This window comes from Vipera berus, assembly GCF_964194415.1.
Source record: "Vipera berus genome assembly, chromosome: W".
Classification (NCBI taxonomy): Eukaryota; Metazoa; Chordata; class Lepidosauria; order Squamata; family Viperidae; genus Vipera; species Vipera berus.
The window spans coordinates 37,425,802-37,449,654 of NC_138210.1; the positions used below are offsets into that span (position 1 = coordinate 37,425,802).

At 41.5% G+C, this 23,853-nt stretch overlaps 1 protein-coding gene across 1 annotated transcript in view; it reads left to right on the forward strand.

Annotated features, from left to right (window-relative positions):
- Positions 1 to 943: 943 nt before the first annotated feature.
- The window catches only part of LOC308676259 (phosphatidylinositol 5-phosphate 4-kinase type-2 beta-like), a gene marked incomplete at its 5' end in the record, with an annotated part of 36,047 nt that continues 13,137 nt past the window's right edge, over positions 944 to 23,853 (forward strand). The window contains 4 exons of the mRNA XM_081342073.1: positions 944 to 1,297; positions 4,898 to 5,011; positions 6,025 to 6,283; positions 19,169 to 19,272. Of these exons, the coding sequence (XP_081198199.1) occupies positions 944 to 1,297; positions 4,898 to 5,011; positions 6,025 to 6,283; positions 19,169 to 19,272 (831 nt within the window). The remainder of the gene's footprint in view (positions 1,298 to 4,897; positions 5,012 to 6,024; positions 6,284 to 19,168; positions 19,273 to 23,853) is intronic.

Sequence of the window (23,853 nt, forward strand, 5' to 3'; positions counted from 1 at the left end):
ATGATGTTTCGTTGGCATCTCCCGCCAGCTAGGTTGGGTAAAATGTTTTTGGGTGTGTCCCCAGCATGTTGGAAGTGTGGAGAAAGAGAAGGCACCTATTACCACCAGTGGTGGACCTGCGGTGAAGCGAGGAAGTATTGGCATCGGCTTCATATCTGGATGAATGAGATTTTAGGATATTCTGTTAAATTGACTCCTGAGACGTTTTTGTTAGGCTTAAAACCAGACAACTTGAATAGATCTGCATGGTATTTGATGTTGCATTTGTTAACGGCGGCACGCATATTATGGGCTCAATACTGGAAAAACTCTGTTAGCCCTCCCGAGGATCTGTTAATTAAGAAATTTATTGATTGTGCGGAATTGGACCGTTTGACCATGCTGTTGAAAGATAAGGGGGATACAGATTATTATCTATCTTGGAGACCATGGTATGAATGGTTGACAAAAAGGGATGGTTATGGGAAGGATTGATTATATAATGTAAAAGAATTTGTCTAAATCATTAGAATGTTCATTATTATGTTTTGTATTTCTTTTTTAAAAAAGAATTTTAATAAGCACTGCAATGTATTGTTATGATGTAGTTGTGGATGATTTCAATAAAATAAAAAATATATTGGGGAAAAAAAGACCCTCCATCTGGTTTCCTAGACTTTTTTGTGGCCGCTTCTTCAGCATGACATCACTGGGTACATTGCCTCGTGTGTGCAATGTAGGCATGCCAAAAACACCACCGGTGCTCCCCCCAGACTGCTGCAGCCTTTGCCCACACTGCAGAGACCATGGGGGGCCATCTATATGGATTTTACCATTGAGCTGCCACCATCTAAGGGAGCCACCACTGTGTTGGTCGTGGTGGATATGCTCACTAAAATGGCCCATTTTATCTCGTGTTTGGGACTACCCACAGCTCGGTCCACAGCCCAGTTATTCATTCACCATGTGTTCTGGCTGCACGGTCTGCCGGACCGGGTTGTGTCAGATCAAGGAGCGCAATTCATGGTCAGTTCTGGCAGGCTCTGCGGAAAGAACTCAAGATCCAGGTGTGTCTCTCCTCGGTCCATCATCTGGAGACCGATGGGTTACTGAACGGATGGATGACATCCTTGAGCTATATCTCCAGTGCTTCATGAATCAACAGCAGGACAACTGGGCGGACATACTAGCGGTGGCTACGTTTGCATACAACTCGCTACACACCTGTACCCAAGTGACCCTGTTCTTCACCAGTTACGGTTTTCACCTGTGCCTCTTTCCCTTAGCCCCATCGGACTCTCTCATGCCCGCAGTGAACGTATTCCTCTAAGAGTTTTGGGCTATGTACCAAGTGGTGGTGTTTGGGGAACTGAGGGTAGCTGCCTTCAGGGTAGCATGGGGTGGAGTTTTACTGGTCATTGGAGGGCTGTTTGTTGAACACTTCTTGAGGACAATAAAGGACTCTCTAAAGGCCTGCCTTGCCTTGACCAGCTGGGTCATAACAGCCATAGAGGTTGAGAATAGGTTTGAACTACTGAATTTAGAAGGGAAAGGTCCAAATGAACACTGGTGAGAGATCCAAGGTAACATGGAAATTGCTGGAAAGTATGTGTCACACCAAAATCCAAAGAACAAACCAGTGTCTGTCTGATGACACCATCAAAATAGCTGATCAGCAAAGGGTAGCCAAAGCCAAAAGTAATAAGGACAAAGTTAAAAAGCTGAATTCAATTTTCCAATGTGAAGCCAGGAAAGACAAAAATAGGCAGTAGGAGGAGCAGTGTCAACATCTGGAAGAAGCTAACAGGAAGGGACATACTGAGGTCATGTTTGCTGTAGTGAAAATGATGTGATCCAGCTTCTCAGCAGGGTAAGGACCGCAACAGAAATGTACTAAGTGACCAGCAGAAGATCAAGAATAGGTGAAAAGTATATACAGAAGGACTCTATAGCAGTTTGACTTACCATGAAGATGACAATGATGACAGCCCAATTAATAAAGAACAAAACATCTTGAAAGAAGAAATAGAATCGGCCATGGAGAAATTGCTGAACTGGAAAGCCCCCAGGTATTGATGGAATACCTGTGGAATTACTAAGACCAGTGCTAGTTAACATCATCACTGCCCTGTGTCAAGAGATATGAACTACATGTTAGTGGCCTCAGGACTGGAAAAGATCTGTTTCTATCCCATTAGTAAAGAAAGGCGATGCCAGTGACTGCTCCAAATGATTGCATTCATTTCTCATGCAAGCAAGATTCTGTTAAAAATCATTAAACAGAGGCTATAGACTTTCATTGATCAAGAGTTACCTGATGTACAAGCTGGCTTTAGAAAGTGACATAGCACTCGAGATCACATTGCCTACAGGTGAAACTCAAAAAATTAGAATATCGTGCAAAAGTTCATTTATTTCAGTAATGCAACTTAAAAGGGGAACTAATATATGAGATAGATTCATTACATGCAAAGCAAGATAGTTCAAGCCGTGATTTGTCATAATTGTGATGATTATGGTGTACAGCTCATGAAAACCCCAAATCCACAATCTCAGAAAATTAGAATATTGTGAAAAGGTGCAATACTCTAGGCTCAAAGTGTCCCACTCTAATCAGCTAATTAAGCCATAACACCTGCAAAGGGTTCCTGAGCCTTTAAATGGTCTCTCAGTCTGGTTCAGTAGGAATCACAATCATGGGGAAGACTGCTGACCTGACAGTTGTGCAAAAACCATCATTGACACCCTCCATAAGGAGGGAAAGCCTCAAAAGCTAATTGCAAAAGAAGTTGGATGTTCCCCAAGTGCTGTATCAAAGCACATTAATAGAAAGTTATGTGGAAGGGAAAAGTGTGGAAGAAAAAGGTGCACAAGCAGCAGGGATGACCGCAGCCTGGAGAGGATTGTCAGGAAAAGGCCATTCAAAAGTGTTGGGGACTTTCACAAGGAGTGGACTGAGGCTGGAGTCAGTGCATCAGCAGCCACCACACACAGACGGATCCTGGACATGGGCTTCAAATGTCATATTCCTCTTGTCAAGCCGCTCCTGAACAACAAACAAGGTCAGAAGCGTCTTACCTGGGCTAAAGAAAAACAGACCTGGTCTGTTGCTCAGTGGTCCAAAGTCCAACTTTTGCATCTCTTCCACAGACAAGCTTTATGGGGATGCTGACTTCATTTTCCAGCAGGACTTGGCACCTGCCCACACTGCCAAAAGCACCAAAACCTAGTTCAATGACCGTGGGATTACTGTGCTTGATTGGCCAGCAAACTCGCCTGACCTGAACCCCATAGAGAATCAATGGGGCATTGCCAAGAGAAAGATAACACCTCAGCAGTGCCACAGGCTGATAGCTTCCATGCCATGCTCATTGAGGCAGTAATTGCTGCAAAAGGGGCCCAAACCAAGTACTGAGTACATATGCATGCTTATACTTTTCAGAGGTCCGATATTGTTCTATGTACACTCCTTGTTTTATTGATTGCATGTAATATTCTAATTTTCTGAGATCGTGGATTTGGGGTTTTCATGAGCTGTACGCCACAATCATCACAATTATGACAAATCACGGCTTGAACTATCTTGCTTTGCATGTAATGAATCTATCTCATATATTACGGTAGTTTTCCCTTTTAAGTTGCATTACTGAAATAAATGAACTTTTGCACGATATTCTAATTTTTTGAGTTTCACCTGTATTTTATCACCATTTTTGTTTAATCTGTATGCTGAAGTGATCATGCAGAAATTAGATCTGGAACTGCCTGATGTTGGAGTGAAGATTGGAGGAAGAACCATAAATAATTTGAGGTACACAGTTGATACAACACCATTGGCTGAAAAGAAGGAAGACCTGGAACAAATGATCTGGAAAATCAAGGACAAAAGTGAAAAAGTTGGATTGAGTCTTAACATCAGGAAAACAAAGATAATGACAAAAGCTGCAGATGGACATGCGCTGTTTAAAATCAACAAGGAGGAAATTGAATTAGTTCGAGAATTTATCTTCCTTGGATCAAAAATTGTTCATGATGGCAGTTCTACTCCTGAAATCAAACATAGGATAACCTTAGGCCACACTGTAATTATTAACATTAATAAGATCTAGAAAAGCAGAGATATTGATATAGATACAAAAAGCAGGCTAGTTAGAGCAGTAGTCTTCCCAATAATGATGTATGGGTATGAGAGTTGGACACTAAATAGCTGATCAAAGAAGAATTGACGCCTTTGAACAGTGGTGCTTGCATAAATTATTGTTCCTGTCCATTAAGCATGCCATGATGGGAGAGGTGCTGTTCAGCATGCTGTGATAGGGGAGGGGATTTTGGATTTTAACTTTTTGAATAAAATAAAATAGTTTTAAAAAAGGAAAGACCAATTCCTAGAAGTCTCTTTTTTTAAAAGCTTTCTTCCCCTGGCTCTCACATTTGGGCTGTGTTTTGTTAAGCACCAGGGAAATCATGAGATCCAGGCAGTTCAAATGGGTATAAAGATTTATTGCAAGCTTAATCTCTCTACAAGAATCTGAGCTACTAAGGGCCCAAGCAAATTGGCTGTAGATAAGAGTCACAGGAATTCAAGGTGGGCTGGACCTAGATCTCTTGTGGGCACGAAGGGACTCATGAGTGATGATGCATTTGGCTCTTCCCTCGGGCTCAGCCTGGTCATGTCCTATATGTTGCATCTACTGACCTAAACTGCAGTCCTTCTCTATTTCCTTCCCACAGTCTCTCACAAGCTTTTACTTTTAGCCCAGCAACTTCTCACGAATATTTTAGTATTTTTTAATCCTTTCCTCAAAGTTGATGGAATTGCCTTTGCCCCAACTTCAGCAAGCAGTATATTGAGCTGCTTTGGATCACATAATATAGAAGCAATGTTTTGCACTTACTTCAGTTCAATCCTTCTTTCTAGGCTAAGGATCTACCAACCTTTAAAGACAACGACTTTCTAAATGAAGGCCAAAAGCTCCATGTTGGAGACGAATATAAAAAAAAAATCCTGGAGAAATTGAAGCAAGATGTTGAGGTAGGGTAGCTAAGCAGTTGGTTTTGGGGAATGGGGGTATGACTAAGTGGTGGAATCACCAGAGAGTCCCCACTGTTACACTAATTTTCAAGCTCTTTAAAAAGCTAGATAAGGTAGAGGTGTCTGGTAGACTCTGTCTCACAACCTCAGTAAATTTAAATGAATTTGAAAAGAACTTCTGTTCGAAAAAGGAAACAGAGAAGAGTTTTATTTGCCTGCTACTGTCTCTTGCATTCAGCTTCACTTTGGGGATTACTTCCTTCATCCTGCTCAAGAGTAGCTCAGTTTTCCATAACTTGAGATCAACAGAAATGAGTGTTACTCCTACAAGTCTCAGAAGGAGTCTGATAACACCTTCTCGGACTACAAGCTTTATTAGGTTTTTTAATTAATTTAAATTTAAACAGAATACAGACCACAAAGCACAACAGATTTCAAAGTGACCATTTTGGAAAAAAAAGACTTTAATGGGACCATTGAAGTGAGACATTGCTGAACTCATACACATCAAAAAGTTTCAGGCGACCTCAAAGTGTTTCCACAAATACAGTGGGTTTTTTAGCATATTACAATTGTTAATTAATTAGGTACTTGCAATCTGTCTCACATGTAACCTGCACTTGCATAACTAATTAGTTTCTCCCACCCACTCACCCACTCCGCCTCATCCCATTTTAAATTTTATATCAGTCTAGCCACTCTTTGCATCTGATGAAGTAAGCAGCAAACTCACAAAAGTTTATTAAAAGTCTTTCAATAAAGTTTGTTAGTTAGAAAGGGTGCTACCAGACTCCTAATTTTTTTGCCACCATAGACTAAAAACATTCTTCTCCTATAATCCTGTAACCATAAGAATTCCAAACAATCATGTAGAAAAGCTTTGAGATTTAAGTGACTTGGAGTCCCAATACTTAGAGCTGGTGCCAAGTTAATGAAAGATGGTTTAACTCAAATCCTGGAGGTGATATAGAGACCTTAAAAATGAGAAGGAATGTCTTTCTGTTGACTTCCAGTTCCTTGCACAGCTGAAGATCATGGATTACAGTTTGCTAGTAGGGATTCACGATGTTGATCGGGCTGAGCAAGAGGAGATGGAAGTTGAGGACCGGGCAGAAGATGAAGAATGTGAGAATGATGGCGTAGGTGGGAATCCAATTGGTTCCTATGGGACTCCACCTGAGAGTCCCGGTAACCTTCTCAACTTCCCACGTTTTTTCGGGCCTGGGGAGTTTGATACATCAGTGGATGTCTATGCTATGAAAAGCCATGAAGGTAAGTGCTGGGATCTGGATGATGGGAGTGGGAGTGGAACACAAAATGTAAAGTTGTCTGGTGAAAGCCAGAGTGATATCCTCTGACTGCAAGCATTTACTGATATGTGATAGTTATTTGAATCAGCGTTGCTTACTCCACTTTCTTGGAAATCTTAAGACTGTTTGACTCCCTAAACTACAGCAACCTAGCCAATAAAGCTGCCTTAATTACAGACATGACTTCCAGTCTAATCTTCCCCTGTAGTATGCAGCCATCGTAAAGGGTAGGAGTGTCTATTTGAGAGTCAGGTCAAAGTTTAGACATAGCTCATTTATATCCTGAAACAATTTAAGGCAGGATTAAGAATAATTTGCAACACAGGAGGGTTCTGTGATAGAGAAGATGTCTTGGATGCCTTCCATAATACACAACTTGTAGGAGAAGAGCATGCAGAGCTGGGGAGTCCCAAAAGTACTTTTTCCATGCAGCAACTGAACTTTCTTGTTTTTCTTGAAGATGTTTCGCTTCTCATGCAAGAAGCTTCTTCAGCTCTGACTGGATGGTGGGGGATGGCAGGATTTATACTCCTTGCAGACAGATGGTCATTTGCATTCTTTTAGCGAGTCGTTGAAGCCCCTGGAGGCTTATCTGTGTTGTCAGGGTCACCTGAGTAGTGCAAATGGGTGTGGAGCCTTCTTGGAACTGTTGAAAGGACTGTGTTGTAGACTGGAGATAGATGATGTTGTATCCCTCCCCCTCTGTTGAGAGAGGGCTGTTCAGTTTTAACATAGATGGCCTCTTTGACCCCCTCTTTCAAACCAGTGGTCCTCTCTGTCCAGAATGTGGACTTTGCTGTCTTCGAAAGAGTGGCCTTTGTCTTATAAATGCAGATGGACTGCTGAATCTTGTCCTGATGGGTTTGTTCTTCTGTGTTGTGCCATGCATTTATGAACAAAAAAACAACCAGTTCATAAATGCATGGCACAACATAGGAGAACAAACCCATCTGGAAAAGATTCAGCAGTCTTTTAACGACTCACTAAAAGAATGCAAATGACCAGCTGTCTGCAAGGACTATAAATCCTGCCATTCCCCACCATCCAGTCAGAGCTGAAGAAGCTTCTTGGGAGAGAAGCAAAACATCTTAAGGAAAATCAAGAAAGTTCAGTTGCCGCGTGGAAAAAGCACCTTTGGGACAACAATGACCTTGATGACTGAGAATCACCATAGACAGAGCTGGGGAGGTGGAATTAAATGCATCATCATTGCATTGCCACAAGATATCCAAGTCCAGCCCCCGTGTATTCTGTTGACCCTTATCTAGTGCCAATGTAGAGCTGACCATTAGTTGACTAGACTCTTGTGTATAGTCTTGAATAAATCTTCTATACTACAACTTTAGGAATGGTCCTGATTCTTTTTTTATTGTTTCATTATAGATAGATAGATAGATAGATAGATAGATAGATAGATAGATAGATAGATAGATAGATAGATAGATGATAGATAGATAGATAGATAGATAGATAGATAGATAGATAGATAGATAGATAGATAGATAGATAGATAGATAGATAGATAGATAGATCGATCGATCTTTGGTCATTCGGGTTTTTTCCCACGTAGAATTGGAGGTATCAGGGCAACGTTTCAACGAAATCTCATCCGTCATCCTCAGGCTGGTGACTTCAGCTTCGTTCTTCTGGGAGAAGTGTGTTTGGAACAGGGATGAAGTTTGTTCTCCCTTTCTGAGTGAGTTCCTGTGCTCTTCAATGCGTGTACTTATTCTTCTGTTGGTCTGTCCGATGTATGTGGTGGGGCAGGTGGTGCATGGGATTTCATATACTCCTTGGTTTTCTAACCCAATTATGTCTTTGGGGTTTCTTAGGATGGTGGATATTTTTCTGTCTGTGCAGAATGCTGTTTTGATGTTGTGTTTTTGGAGGATCTTGCTGATTCTGTCTGTGATCCCTTTTAAGTATGGGAGGAGGGCTTTGCCATTTTCTTGTTCTCTGTCTTGGATTTTTGTGGGTGTCTCTCTTCGGATTAAGTTGGTAATCATGTTTCTTTGGAATCCGTTGGCTGTTAGTACGTTAGTGAGAGTGTGTAGTTAGGTTTTTAGGTGTTGTTCGTCAGCTAGGTGTTGTTGTGATTCAGGGTCAGCCTGTGGGGTCGGCAGTTGGGTCGGATGACTCAGAGGAGGAGGAGGAGGGGGGTGTTGAAGAGCTTGATGAAAGTCCTCAGCCAGGCCCCTCTCATCTGGTCACGACGCAGACCCAGCTGTGTGAGCCTGACAGCGTGGATGAAGATGACCCACAGCTGGCCCTGTTCAAGGACGCCCGACGCAGGAGGCAGTCAATCAGGAGTAAACAGAGGAAGGCAATGGGGCTCCTCGGAAGGAGGCAGAGAGAAGCCACGCCCTGAACTGTGTTTAAGGGGGAATGCGTGGGAGGGCTGGTTTGCTGAAGGCAACTGCTTGAAAAGCTCCTGTTTCTTGGTTTGTGTCTTGTTCTATTTGTTTTTGTAGCAATAAATTTGGCAGGCGTAATTCCAGCCTCTTGCCTTCTTGTAAAAGGGGTTGTCCCTGCCTTTTCTGCAGGGCCGGTAGCAGGCTGGTACAGAACAGGTGTTTTGTTCTGGAGATGAGTGTCTTGGCTACGGAGTTGATCTGTGCTGGGTGGTGGTGTGAGAGTGCGTTCAGGTAGCGGTTTGTGTGTGTTTTTTATGGTAGATAGTGTGTCCTAGGGAGCCGTTGGATTTCTTGTAGACTAAGACATCAAGGAAGGGAAGTTGATTGTTAGCTTCTGTTTCCATGGTGAATTGTATTTTGGAGTGTAGGCTGTTAAGGTGTGTGAGGAAGTCATCCAGTTTTTCTTTGCCGTGTGGCCAGATTACGAAGGTGTCATCTATGTATCTGAGCCAGAGTTTGGGTTTGTGGTTGGATTTTTCTAGAGCGAGGGTTTCAAAGTGTTCCATGTGGAGGTTTGCGATGACAGGTGAAAGGGGTGATCCCATGGGTGCTCCTTCCATTTGTTTGTATCTTTGTCTATTGTAGATGAAGTATGTGTTTGATAGGCAGTGGTTGGTCAGATCTAGGATGTGGGGGTGGCTTTTATTTTGGATTTTGTGGTTTTTTCCAGGTAGGTGGTGGTATCTGTGTTGAGGAGTTTGTATGTGGAGTCTCGGAGTAGGTTGGATAATTTGGTATGGTAGTCAGATGAGTTCATTACCACCATGGCGCTGCCTTTGTCTGCTGGCAGAATGATTATGCTGGTGCCTTTTTTTAGGTTAAGTAGTGCTGTCTGTTCCTCTTTGGGTAAGTTCCTTTTGGGTGGTTTGCTGGTGCAGAGGATGTTGGTAACTTCGAGTCTGATTTTGTTGGTGTCGTCAGGGTTAATTTTGGTCAGGCTGGATTCAACTCCGCATATAATGGTTTCCGTGGGGATGTGTTTGGGAGCGACTGCAAAATTAAATCCTTTAGACAAGACATTGGTTTCGGCTTTAATGAGAATCCTATCTGAGATGTTGTGCACAGTTTGTTTCATGTGTTGCTGTGAGAGGGGAGGGGTTTGTTTCTGGCATTCTTTTAGTCTTCGGAGTTTATTGGTGTGTGTGTCTGTTTTGTAGGCATTCTCTGTTTCAGCTCTCCAGACAGCAATTTGTTTGAATTTGTCCCAAAGTGTGGGGTGGATCTTGTTGCTGAGTTTGAGGTGAAGTGTGAGGAGGTCTCTGTTGATTCGGTCCAGGAGGAATCTTTTTGTGTGGAGTTCATTTCTGATTAGGGCCAGTTCAGTTCTTATCAGGATGCGTTTGATGGCTGCAGAGTTGGAGTGGAATTTCAATTGGAAGGATGTGGGGATTAAATTTTGATCTCGGCAGTTGCGTAGGAATGTGAGGTCACACAGAATGGAAGCTCTTCGTACTTCGAGTTTTTCGTAGGTCCTAGTTAAATGGTGGATTTCCTCCCCGTAGAGGTAAGATATTTGTTTTCTGAGGTTTTCGCGGGTGTTTGTATGTAGATCTTTGGTCATTCGGGTTTTTTCCCACGTAGAATTGGAGGTATCAGGGCAACGTTTCGACGAAATCTCATCCGTCGTCCTCAGGCTGGTGACTTCAGCTTCGTTCTTCTGGGATATATATGTTTTAAATGTTTGTTAAGCATTCAGAATACACTTGCTTAGTCCCAGACACGGGACATATCTTATTTCCTGTTTCAGCCTAGCCCAAGGCCATCTACAGGCAGTAGCCACAGCAGTGGCAGCTCATATTTGAGCCTTAGACCTGAACTGGTGAGTTGTGCTGCTTTTGTTCGGCTCCGTGTTTGTGGTGGTGCCATGTTTTTATAGTGGGTGTCAGTTTGCTTGTTGTGTGGTTTGGAGGGGTTTAAAGTGGCTAATGTTGCAGCTGTAGTTAGGTTTCTGTTTTGTGGTTGTGTGTCGTTATCGTTGTGGGTTCGGATTTGCTTTTTGAATGGTTGTGTGGTGGTGATGTCATGTGATGTTATCATGAGTTGTCATGTGATGTTATCATGAACAAAAGCAGCACAACTCACCAGTTCAGGTCTAAGGCTGGCAGCTGAGACCAGCCCATCCACTCAAAACACATCCCCACCCAATCAGAACACAGCCCCCATTCAAAACACACTCCCACCCAATCAGAACACAGCTAAGCCCCCACCCAATCAGAGCACACCTCCACCCCATCAGAACACAGCCAAGCCTCCACCCACAGAACACACCCCCTCTGGCAGTTTAAAAAAGAAGAAAAAACAGCCACTATCACACACTTCTCCCAGAAGAACGAAGCTGAAGTCACCAGCCTGAGGATGATGGATGAGATTTCGTCGAAACGTTTCCCTGATACCTCCAATTCTACGTGGGGAAAAAACCCGAATGACCAAAGATCTACATATATATGTATGTGTGTGTGTGTGTGTGTATATATATATATATATATATATATATATATATATATATATATATATATATATATATATATATATATATATATATATATATATATATATATATATATATATGTATATATATATATATATATATATATATATATATGTGTGTGTGTGTATATACATACATACATATATATATATATATATATATATATATATATATATATATATATATATATATATATATATACACACATACATTTGTTGTTGTTAGTTGCGAAGTCGTGTCCGACCCATCGCGACCCTATGGACAATGTTCCTCCAGGCCTTCCTGTCCTCTACTATCTTCTGGAGTCCATTTAAGCTCACGCCTACTGCTTCAGTGACTCCATCCAGCCACCTCATTCTCTGTCGTCCCTTTCTTCTATTGCCCTCAATCTTTCCCAGCATTAGGCTCTTCTCCAGTGAGTCCTTCCTTCTCATTAGGTGGCCAAAGTATTTGAGTTTTAGCTTCAGGATCTGGCCTTCTAAAGAGCAGTCAGGGTTGATCTCCTCTAGGACTGACCGGTTTGATCGCCTTGCAGTCCAAGGAACTCGCAGGAGTCTTCTCCAGCACCATAGTTCAAAGGCTTCAATTCTTTGGCGCTCAGCCTTTCTTATGGTCCAGCTTTCACTGCCATACATTGCAACTGGGAAGACCATAGCCTTGACTATACGCACTTTTGTTGACAGGGTGATGTCTCTGCTTTTTAGTGTGCTGTCTAGATTTGCCATGGCTTTCCTCCCAAGGAGCAAGCGTCTTTTAATTTCTTGGCTACAGTCCCCATCTGCAGTGATCTTGGAGCCCAGGAAAATAAAATCTGTCACTACCTCCATTTCTTCCCCATCTATTTGCCAGGAATTGAGAGGGCCAGATGCCATGATCTTGGTTTTCTTAATGTTTAATTTCAATCCAAGTTTTGCACTCTCCTTCTTCACCCGCAACAAGAGGCTCTTTAGTTCTTCTTCACTTTCTGCCATTAGAGTGGTATCATCTGCATATCTTAGGTTGTTGATGTTTCTTCCGGCAATCTTAATTCCAACTTTTGATTCATCTAGCCCTGCCTTTCTCATGATGTGCTCTGCATATAAGTTAAACAGGCAAGGCGACAGTATACAGCCTTGGCGGACTCCTTTCCCAATTTTGAACCAATCAGTGGTTCCGTGTCCAGTTCTCACTGTTGCTTCTTGGCCCGCATATAGATTTCTCAAGAGACAAATAAGATGGTCTGGTATGCCCATCTCTTTAAGGACTTGCCACAGTTTGTTATGATCCACACAATCAAAGGCTTTAGCATAGTCAATGAAGCAGAAGTAGATGTTTTTCTGGAACTCTCTAGCTTTCTCCATGATCCAGCGTAAGTTAGCAATTTGATCTCTAGTTCCTCTGCCTCTTCGAAATCCTGCCTGTACTTCTGGTAGTTCTCGATCCACATACTGCTGGAGTCTAGCTTGTAGAATTTTAAGCATAACTTTACTAGCATGAGAAATGAGTGCAATGGTGCGATAGTTTGAACATTCTTTGGCACTGCCTTTCTTTGGAATTGGAATGTAAACTGATCTTTTCCAATCCTGTGGCCACTGTTGAGTTTTCCAAATTTGCTGGCAAATTGAGTGTAGCACTTTTACTGCATCGTCTTTTAAGATTTTGAATAGCTCAGCTGGAATACTGTCACCTCCACTAGCTTTGTTGTTGCTCAGCTTTTCTAAGGCCCACTTCACTTCACATTCTAGGATGTCTGGCTCGAGGTCAGTGACCACCTCATTGTGATTATCAGGGACGTTAAGCTCATTCTTGTATAGTTCTTCTGTGTAATTTTGCCACCTCTTCTTAATCTCTTCTGCCTCTGTTAGGTCCCTGCCATTTTGGTCCTTTATCATGCCCATTTTTGCATGAAACGTTCCTTTCATCTCTCCAATTTTCTTGAAAAGATCTCTGGTCCTCCCTATTCTATTGTTTTCTTCTATTTCTTTGCACTGTTCATTTAAGAAGGCATTCTTATCTCTTCTAGCTATTCTTTGGAATTCTGCATTTAATTGGGCATATCTTTCTTTTTCTCCCTTGCCTTTCACTTCCCTCCTTTCCCCAGCTATTTGCAAAGCTTCCTCAGACAGCCATTTTGCTTTCTTGCATTTCTTTTTCTTTGGGATGGTTTTGGTTGCTACCTGTTGTACAATGTTGCGAACCTCTGTCCATAGTTCTTCAGGCACTCTGTCTATCAGATCCAATTCCTTAAATCTATTTGTCACCTCAACTGTATATTCAACAGGGATATGATTTAATTCATACCTGACTGGCCTAGCGCTTTTCCCTACTTTCTTTAATTTAAGCCTAAACTTTGCAACAAGAAGCTGATGGTCTGAGCCACAGTCAGCTCCTGGTCTTGTTTTTACTGACTGTATAGAGCTTCTCCATCTTTGGCTGCAGAGCATATAGTCAATCTGATTTCTGTGTTGACCGTCTGGTGATGTCCATGTGTAAAGCCGTCTCTTGGGTTGTTGGAAAAGAGTGTTTGCTATGACCATCGTATTCTCTTGACAAAATTCTATCAGCCTGTGCCCTGCTTCATTTTGTACTCCAAGGCCAAACTTGCCTGTTATTCCCGTTATCTTTTGGCTTCCTACTTTAGCATTCCAATCCCCCATGATGATAAGGACATCATTTTTGGGTGTTAGTTCTATAAGGTGCTGTAGGGCTTCATAGAACCGGTCAATTTCATCCTCTTCAGCACTGGTGGTTGGGGCATAGACTTGGACTACTGTGATATTGAATGGTTTGCCTTGGATTCGAACTGAGATCATTCTGTCATTTTGAGGATTGTATCCCAGTATTGCTTTTCCTATTTTTTTATTGACTATGAAGGCTACTCCATTTCTTCTGAGGGATTCTTGCCCGCAGTAGTATACCTGATGGTCATCTGAGTTAAATTCACCCATTCCTGTCCATTTTAGTTCGCTGATACCTAAGATGTCAATGTTTAGTCTTGTCATCTCTTGTTTGACCACGTCCAGCTTTCCTTGATTCATGGATCTTACATTCCAGGTTCCTATGGAGAAAAAATCTTTACAGCATCGGACTTTCCTTTCACCACCAGACATATCCACAGCTGAGCATCCTTTCGGCTTTGGCCCAGTCGCTTCATTCTTTCTGGCGCTACTAGTACTAGCCCTCTGCTCTTCCCCAGTAGCATATTGGACGCCTTCCGACCTGAGGGGCTCATCTTCCAGCGTCATATCGTTTTGCCTTTTAGTACTGTCCATAGGGTTTTCATGGCAAAGATACTGGAGTGGTTTGCCATTTCCTTCTCCAGTGGATCACGTTTTGTCAGAACTCTCTGCTATGACCTTTCCGTCTTGGGTGGCTCTGCACGGCATAGCTCATAGCTTCATTGAATTACGCAAGCCCCTTCGCCACGACAAGGCAGTAATCCATGAAGGGGATATACATACATACATATATATATATAGGTCTTGGCGTATTCGGGTCTTTTCCTGTGTGGGATTCAGGGTGTCTTGGCGACGTTTCAACGAGGTCCCACTCGTCATCTTCAGGCTGGTGTCTTCGGTTTCGTAGTTCTGCGAGCGAATATCAATATCAATCTTTAGTAATTAGCAATGCATTGTCTGGGTTTACATATTTAACATTAAGAGTAATAGTTTCCATTCCTAACCTTTATTCTGTTTTTCTAACCATTTATAAAAGTTTTCCCATGACTGGAAGTATTCTGAATCTTGTTTCCCTTTCATTTTCAATGTGAGTCTATCCGTTTCTGCACAGTCCAGGATTTTCTTAATTATATCTTCTTCAGATGGTATTTCTTCATTTTTCCAATATTGAGCAAATGTAATTCTCGCTGCTGTTAATACATGTAATATTAAGTATACACATTCTTTATCATAGTTTTCTGAAATTATACTAAAAGAAATAGTTCTGGTTTATAGTCTACATGTGTTCCTGTCATCTTCTCTAGCCACCTATGTATTTTGACCAACAATTCTTTGCTTTTTAGAGCATGTTCAGCAAAGATTGTAATACGTGCCTGGATTTTGTCTACATTTCCAACAATTGCTAGACATACTTTTAAACATTTTTGCTAGTCTTGCAGGTGGTAAATGCCATCTATAGAACATTTTATATAAATTTTCTTTATAAGTAGCTGCCCTTGTTATTTTATATTTTCTTTCCCATAAGTTTTGCCATTTTCCTAACTACATTGTGCCCAATTTTTTTGCCCAAGTTATCATTGTTTCTTTAACTTGTTAATCTTCCATCTTTAAATTTAACAGAAAACTGTACAATTTCTTAATCAATTTGTCATCTGATGACAAAAGTATCTGGTCAAACTCTGTCTGATCTTTGTAAAAACCATATATTTTTGCATCTTTCTCGTATCTCATTTGCATTTGCAAATGTGGCCACCATGATAGCTCTATGCCCTGTTCTTCCAATTCTTGTTTAGTTTGTGGTTTCCCATCAGTATTCAAAATATCTTTATAAGTCACAACTTTCTCATAATTAATTAAATTTGGGTGTACAAACGCCTCCATTGTAGAAATCTATCCTGGTATTTTCATGTAAATTCTTGATTTTATCTTTTCCCATATCAAAATGCATTTCTTACATAGTTGTTTTGAAAGTATTTATGAATTTTGTTCTTCCCATACCATAGAAGGGCATGCCATCCAAGTTGTAGGTCATGCCCCTCTACAGGTGAAACTCGAAAAATTAGAATATCGTGCAAAAGTTCATTTATTTCAGTAATACAACTTAAAAGGGGAAACTAATATATGAGATAGACTCATTACATGCAAAGCAAGATAGTTCAAGCTGTGATTTGTCATAATTGTGATGATTATGGCATACAGCTCATGAAAACCCCAAATCCACAATCTCAGAAAATTAGAATATTACATGCAATCAATAAAACACGGAGTGTACATAGAACAATATTGGACCTCTGAAAAGTATAAGCATGCATATGTACTCAGTACTTGGTTTGGGCCCCTTTTGCAGCAATTACTGCCTCAATGCGGCATGGCATGGAAGCTATCAGCCTGTGGCACTGCTGAGGTGTTATGGAAGACCAGGATGCTTCAGTAGCGGCCTTCAGCTCTTCTGCATTGTTCGGTCTCATGTCTCTCATCTTTGTAATGAGTCTATCTCATATATTAGTTTCCCCTTTTAAGTTGCATTACTGAAATAAATGAACTTTTGCACGATATTCTAATTTTTCGAGTTTCACCTGTAGGTATAATAATCTTTTGTTTCTTAGGGTTATCCATTCTTTTAACCATGTTAGCACAACTGCTTGATAGTACAAAACCCAATCTGGTAGCCCAAAACCTCCATTTTCCTTCGCTTCTTGTAACATTTTTAATCTAATTCTAGCTTTTTTCCCTTGCCAAATAAATTTCAATATCGATGCATTTAATTCATCAAAAAGAAATCTCTTATCGATATTGTTTCAAATAAGAAAAGTGGTTTTGGTAGGATGTTCATTTTCAGTCGCTATTCTTCCCAAAATTGATAGTTGTAGATTTTTCCATTTTTTCAGGTCTAGTTTTATTTGTTTTAGTAATTTTACGTAGTTGTCTTCTTTTATTGTTGCGCACCTTGCTGTTAGATATATCCCCAAGTATTTAACTTTCTTAACTACCTGAAGGTCTGTTTTTTCTGACAATTGGTTTTTTCGTTTAACTGTAAGATTTTTAACTATAACTTTAGTCTTTTCTCTATTTATTTTCAGTCCTGCTACTTCTCCAAATTCTTCGATCTTTGCTAATAATTTAGGACTTGTCTCCAACAGATCGTCTAATATAAATACCAAGTCAATCTGCGAATGCTTACAATTTGTACTTTTCATCTTTTATCTCCAGGAATGGTCCTGATTCTTTACACCTGGCATTATGTCTTGTCATTATTGACAAGAATCCAGTCAACTAACAGTCAGCACTACATTGGCACTATATAAGGGTCAATGGGATTCATGGGAGGCTGGACCTGGGTCTCTTGTGGCAATGCAAGGACTCTAAACTGATGAGTTTAACTTCACCCCTGGCTGTGCCTACCCTTCTACACAAATGCCCAGAAGATCCTCATGCCCTTTAGCAGCATTGTTCAGTTGTGCACTGTGCCTACAGGTAGTGTTCAAATTACACCTAGTCATTCAGTGAGCATTTGAAATGGTGACTGTGCTGAACAAAGGGTCTTACAAACTGCCCAAAGTTATAGCTGTTGCAGCACCCTTGCAGTCATGTGAACAAAATTTGGGTGCTTGGCAGCCCAAACACAGTTACAACTGCAGGGGCAGTGCAACTCTCTTCACCCGCCTGTCTCCCTCCCATCCAGCCCACCAGTGTACAGAAAATGTTCTGCAGCCCAGGAGGTCTTGGCCAGCTACAGGGCCCACTGGTGCACAAAAATCTGCCATGGCCCAGGTGGCCTCAGCTACCTAGCCTACCAACATGTGCAAAGCTTCTCACTTAACTTCATGTTTTTTCTTTAGCTGCCTATGTAAGGTGCACCCTTCCTACCAAGGCCACCTCATGACATTCTCCAAGCAGTCTCCATTTTTTACATGTGTTGGGGGGCCCTGTAGCCAACGGAGACCTCCTGGGCCATGGCAGGTTTCCATGGACTGGTGTGCTATGTATCCTGTGCTGGGCCTCCCCCACCCCCCTGATGTACCCCCACGTTCCTTACCTCGGATACTGGCCCATGAGATTGCTTAACAACCACAACCAAGATTTCCAGGATTGCAGTCATTCTGGTCCCAGTTGTGGTCATAAGTAGAGGACTACTTGTATTTATATTGAATAGTCCTATAGGTAGTCCTTGACTTACACCCACATGACCGCTTCACTCAAGAACTGCAGTTCCGGCTCTCCCAGTTGCAGTCATCAAGTGGACACAGTGAAAGAGCTGCCTGCTGAAGGACGGCAAGCAGCTCCCCTCTGTGTGCAGAAAGGAACCTGTGCACTGCTCTGGAGAAATGAAGTGGGGAATGCAAAGATCTCTGCTTCATCTCTCCAGCCCAGTGCACGAGTTCCTCCTCCACCATGTATGGAAAGGAATTTGTGCACTAGACTGGAGAGGTGAGGTGAGGATCACGAAGATCTCCACTTTGTCTGTCCAGCCCAGTGCAGCCCAGTCTCTCCCCTCCTCATCCAAAAGGAATTCATGCACTGGGCTGGAAAGACAAGATGGGATCACAATGTTCCACGCTTTGTTTCTGCAGCCCAACAAAGGATTTCCACTAACACCTCTTGTATCGAAGGGAGGGGAAATCCTTCAGCAGGCAGCAGCAACTTGCAATCTTCTCTGCCAGTTTCCCTACTGACTTTTTGGCGAAGCTGGCAGAGAAGATTGCAAATGGCAATCCCATGATTGTGGGGTGCTTGGCAACCGGTCTTAAGTGTGAACAGGTTACCCAGATCACAATCACATGACTGTACAGAGGGGATGGAGCAATGTTTTATGATGACCAGAAGTGTGTTAATAGACTGGTCATAAATTAAGGACTGCCTGTATTCCACAAAGTTTGAAACAAACCAATTTCCCATCATGTATACCATAGTTCAGGGGTCTTCAAACTTGGCTGTTTTATGACTTGTGGACTTCAACTCTCAGGATTCTGGGAGTTAGAAGTCCACAAGTCATAAAAGGGCCAAGTTTGAAAACTCCTGCCGTAGTTGATAAGAAAAATGCTCTGTGTATACTCAAATCAGCTGCTTACTTTTTCACCTGCTTCCTCAATATTTTCACTAGTGTGTTATAGATATTGTTTGAAGCATCTGCTGAGTAAAAAAAACTAGTTCTTGGCTCATTTATCTAGCCTAGAAAGTTCTGGAGTGCTTTAGTTGTACAGTACTTGCAGTTCGGTAAGAATAGCAAACCCTAAAAACAATTCTGTGTCCTTCACCACTGAAAATTTTCTCTCTCTTGTTTTAATCAGGTGCCCCTAAGAAGGAAGTATATTTCATGGCCATTATAGATATCCTTACACCATATGACACAAAGAAAAAAGCAGCGCATGCTGCCAAAACTGTGAAACATGGGGTAAGAAGGAACTACTTCTTTTCTTTGTCCTCAGCATGCTTAGCCAAGCAATTCCATGTTTCATAATATGTTTCAGAACAACTGAAGCCACAGTTGGCTGAGCAGTGATGCAAAAATGCTGGAGGGAAGCAGGGATGGAAGCGTTTCATACATGCATTGATGGGGCTGCGATTTCCATGAGGTTTTTAGAAAAAAAATTGTGGGATTTAGAGACCAGTCATCGCCGGGTGTCCTAAAATGTCTTTCTGCCTACACAGAGTTTATTGTATTTATACAGTTTTAACAAGCAGGAAATTACGCACAGCAAAAGCATTGTTTATTGGTGTACTCCCTAGTCAATCTTAAAGAACATCCGAACATCCCAGCCAGGGCAGAGTCTCTCTTATCTAGCTAGCTTTTGGCAGTCCTTGGCAGTGCTAATTGGAATGAGCTCATAGACATGCGGATATTAAGATACTAAGGCAGGCAGTTTGCTGTGCACGGTCCCTTCATATCCTTGACCTCCATCTCTACATCTCACTCTTTACTTTTTTATTTGCCAAGGACTTGTAAAAAGGGTTAATGGAAGGGTCCTAATCAGGAGAAGAATATCCTTGCAATTGCTTATACAAGGCATATACCTCTCTGAGGAAATGTGGGAGGGGGTTTAGGGCAAAAAGCTGTGATACATATGTTGCAAAAGGAAGGGAGACACTGAACAAAGCAGCATCCACCAATCAAAATAGCACAAATAATGACTAAATAGCGTAGGACATTTCCCAATAAACTTGTGGGTAGCCAAGCCCCAAAGGCTTACCCACCAAGATCCTAAAGGATCAATTTTCAAATCAGAGGCCAAATTGTGTAAAATATTGAGCTGGTGTTGGATGGTTTGTGATTCATCTGAAAGATTGAAACAACACATTCCTTCAAAACTTTCACAACCCAAATGCTGACGCAGAAGCAAATAATCAATAGCAGCACAATTTTGTAAAATACCTTTACGCAAAGCTTGCAGTTCGTGGTTGATTGCTGAAATAGCTATAGCAGTAGCATTAATTGTTTTTGCCAAATTACACGCAACAGCATTAATGTTAAGATGAGCATGAGCAGCAAGCGCTGGCACACCCACTCCTCGTCAAAAACGGTTTGAGTGAATTTGCTGTTTGGAAAGCAAAACAGGAATCAACTGACTGAGACAACACTGTGCTTCACTAATATTAGCAGGAATGTAATTAAAAGTTTCTTGACCACATGTAAAAAACCATCCTTGCAGGAGCCAAACATGAGCAAAATTAAAGGAAGTTTCCTCAAAAGTTGTACAATTTAAAACAGGTGAACTAATACGAAAACAGTGAGGTTTTTTACTTGAAGATGTACAATTAACTATTTTAGCGCATGTTATATTCTCAGGGATTGCTACTATCGGGGTGTGCAAAGCAATTACATCAGGGGGTAGATCATAGGCAGTCAACCCCCAACTAGATATAGTCCCATAGTTAAAGTTTTTATACAATAAAAATTTGCTCAAGCCAGTAAAGTTTTGAATTACTGCAGAAGGAGTACAGACAGGGATTAGACATGTAGAAAGCAAATTTTCCATGTCATACGGTTCAGATAAACAAAAAACTTCATTTTGTGTGATGTTAGCTAGCTGCACCCATAGGTTTTGCTTCATTCGCTGCTCAAGTGAATGTTTGGGTGAGATGACAGCTGCTGACACTAAAGGGCAACAATTAATAATCAAGCATAAACAAATAATGGCTAAGGAATTGGCAGTTAAAACTGTAAAAACGGCAGCGCATAAATTCTCGGGGGTTTGCTCCACATGCTGCTATTGCAGCACTGCCTGCGCTTTGATGGTCAGGCTTTTCATATCTCCCCACGTTACTGGACGGCTGGTCCGGCAAGATTGTATTGGCCGCTGTGCCATCTGTAAAGTCATTTTGGCCATTTCTGGAACCAGATTCGGGGACTGGTGCCACGACATCCTTAGCTGGGCGAACACAACGTGCTGGAATCCACAAAGGTGTTGTAGGAGCAAGCACAGCAGCATATCCTCCTCCCCAATTAATCAGAGGGACTGGCTCTAACCATGTTTTTTCTGGTAATGCCCGATAATATACTAGAGGGGGAGGCAAACTTGTTTTCTGTTGAAAGTGTCTCTGATAAGCGGTCGAATTTTGAATAGAGACATTCAATTGATTTGGAGGTAAATAAAACTTTTTTAACCTGTTGAGTTACCCATGACAAATTGGGTACCTGAGATCCCTCCTTTTTTATTTGTTTGTGAAAACAGTCCTTAAAGGACCGATTAGCACATTCCACGATGGCTTGACCTGTGGAATTGTAGGGTAACCCATGAGTAAGAACAATATTCCAGGTTGTACAAAATTGCAAAAAGGCCGATGAAGAATAGGCTGGGCCGTTATCAGTTTTTAAAGAGGAGGGTTTGCCCAAGGCAGTAATGGCTGAAAAAAGATGAGAAATAACATGATTAGCCGTTTCCCCTCGTTGAGGTGTGGCCCATAGTGCCCCTGAATAGGTATCAATAGATAAGTGAATATACTTCCAGGGAGCCAAGGATGGAACATGAGTGACATCCATTTGCCATAGTTGATTAGAGGCGAAACCACAGGGATTAACTCCCGTGTCCCCCGAAGGAGATGCCCCAGAACATTGGGGACAGGATGAAACAATTTGCTTGGCTTGGTCAAGTGGAATATGGCAAGCTTGTGCCAGCCCCCTGGCATTTTGATGGAAAAAAGAGTGACTGCGTATGTGAGAAACAAAATATAAATGCTTTCTGTCTTGTAGTAGTTGCTGTAAAGTTAAAAACAGAGCCATGAGATTGGAGTCAATCCTGGGTGTAATGTAAGCACCTGGAAGATTAAAAATAAGTTGACACACATAAGTTGACACACATGCGGAGATGACTGTATTGCAGTATAGGACACTTTCCATGTATCATCCTTGTAAGCAATCGCTCCTCTCATTCTCCCTCCATCTAAAAACAAACAGTCGGAGCTTGCAAAAGCGAAGAAGACGAAAGCAATGGGCAGATAGGAAAAAAAGAAGTCATTAAACACACAAGCCGAGGATCTTTAGGCAAATGATATGCAATACAGCCCACATAGTCAGTTAAAGCACACTGAAGAGATAGGTTATTCTGAAAATAAAATTGAAAATCAGATTCCAATCAGATGGAAACAAACTTCCGTCAAGTAGGTTAAAACTTACAAATCTAAACAAAACAATGCAGAGTAATTTCTTTTAAAACTCAAAAGATTTCAAAAAGAATTGTCCAACAAGTACTGTCTCCTCCTTCCAGGAAAAAAAACAACTGCAAGCTGAAACTGCAAGAGTGGGTATTAAATTTCACATCCACCCTCCCTTTCTCAAACCAGAATTCTAAGCAGAGAGAAAAAAACAGTTAAAATATCCAGCCCCGCCCCCTTCTCTGTCTCTCATTCTTAAAGTAACACAGCGGGGGGGGGGGAGGGGGAGAAAGAGACTGGAGGGGGAAAAGGTAAAAGGAATTTTACAAAAATCTCACCACTAAAAAAATAGCTTGCTCTCCTTCATATGCATTTTCCATAAATTCACTCACAGATTCCCCATAAAACTCTTCTCATGCAAACACTTACAACAATAAAACCAGCAATTTACTGTTCCTTTCACAGCCTGGGACAGAGGTGGGGGTGGTAGGGTTTTGAAGCTAACACACACACTTACACATCAGCAAATTAACTCATTCAGGTCCATTCCAACTGCCGGCATAAACAATTTCACATACAAAAATTTCATTTCATACTTTCTCCAGGCAAACCAATCACTATTATTATAATTTCAGGGAGCTGTTTACAAGCCAACGAGCTCCTTGTTCCAAATCTCTTTTTGTTTGTTTGGTTTTTTTAAAAATAAGGCCTTTTTGTTTATTGTTATCAGAGGGGGTTTAGACCCTCTTCCAAGTCTTGGAATAACACAGAACAACATAGACAGACATATATACACAGATACTAGTAAAACAACATTCATTTAGACATATGGCTTGTCCTGCAAGAAGCGAGAAAAATCAGGAGGTGATTCCAACCAAACATGGTTTTATAGGGCCCTTTAACCATCTCCCATTTTTCTCACCATTCCAAGTCCAAGCTTAATGTTCCAAATGTACAGATATACAGGTGAAACTCGAAAAATTAGAATATCGTGCAAAAGTTCATTTATTTCAGTAATGCAACTTAAAAGGGGAAACTAATATATGAGATAGACTCATTACATGCAAAGCAAGATAGTTCAAGCCGTGATTTGTCATAATTGTGATGATTATGGCATACAGCTCATGAAATCCCCAAATCCACAATCTCAGAAAATTAGAATATTACATGCAATCAATAAAACACGGAGTGTACATAGAACAATATCGGACCTCTGAAAAGTATAAGCATGCATATGTACTCAGTACTTGGTTTGGGCCCCTTTTGCAGCAATTACTGCCTCAATGCGGCATGGCATGGAAGCTATCAGCCTGTGGCACTGCTGAGGTGTTATGGAAGACCAGGATGCTTCAATAGCGGCCTTCAGCTCTTCTGCATTGTTCAG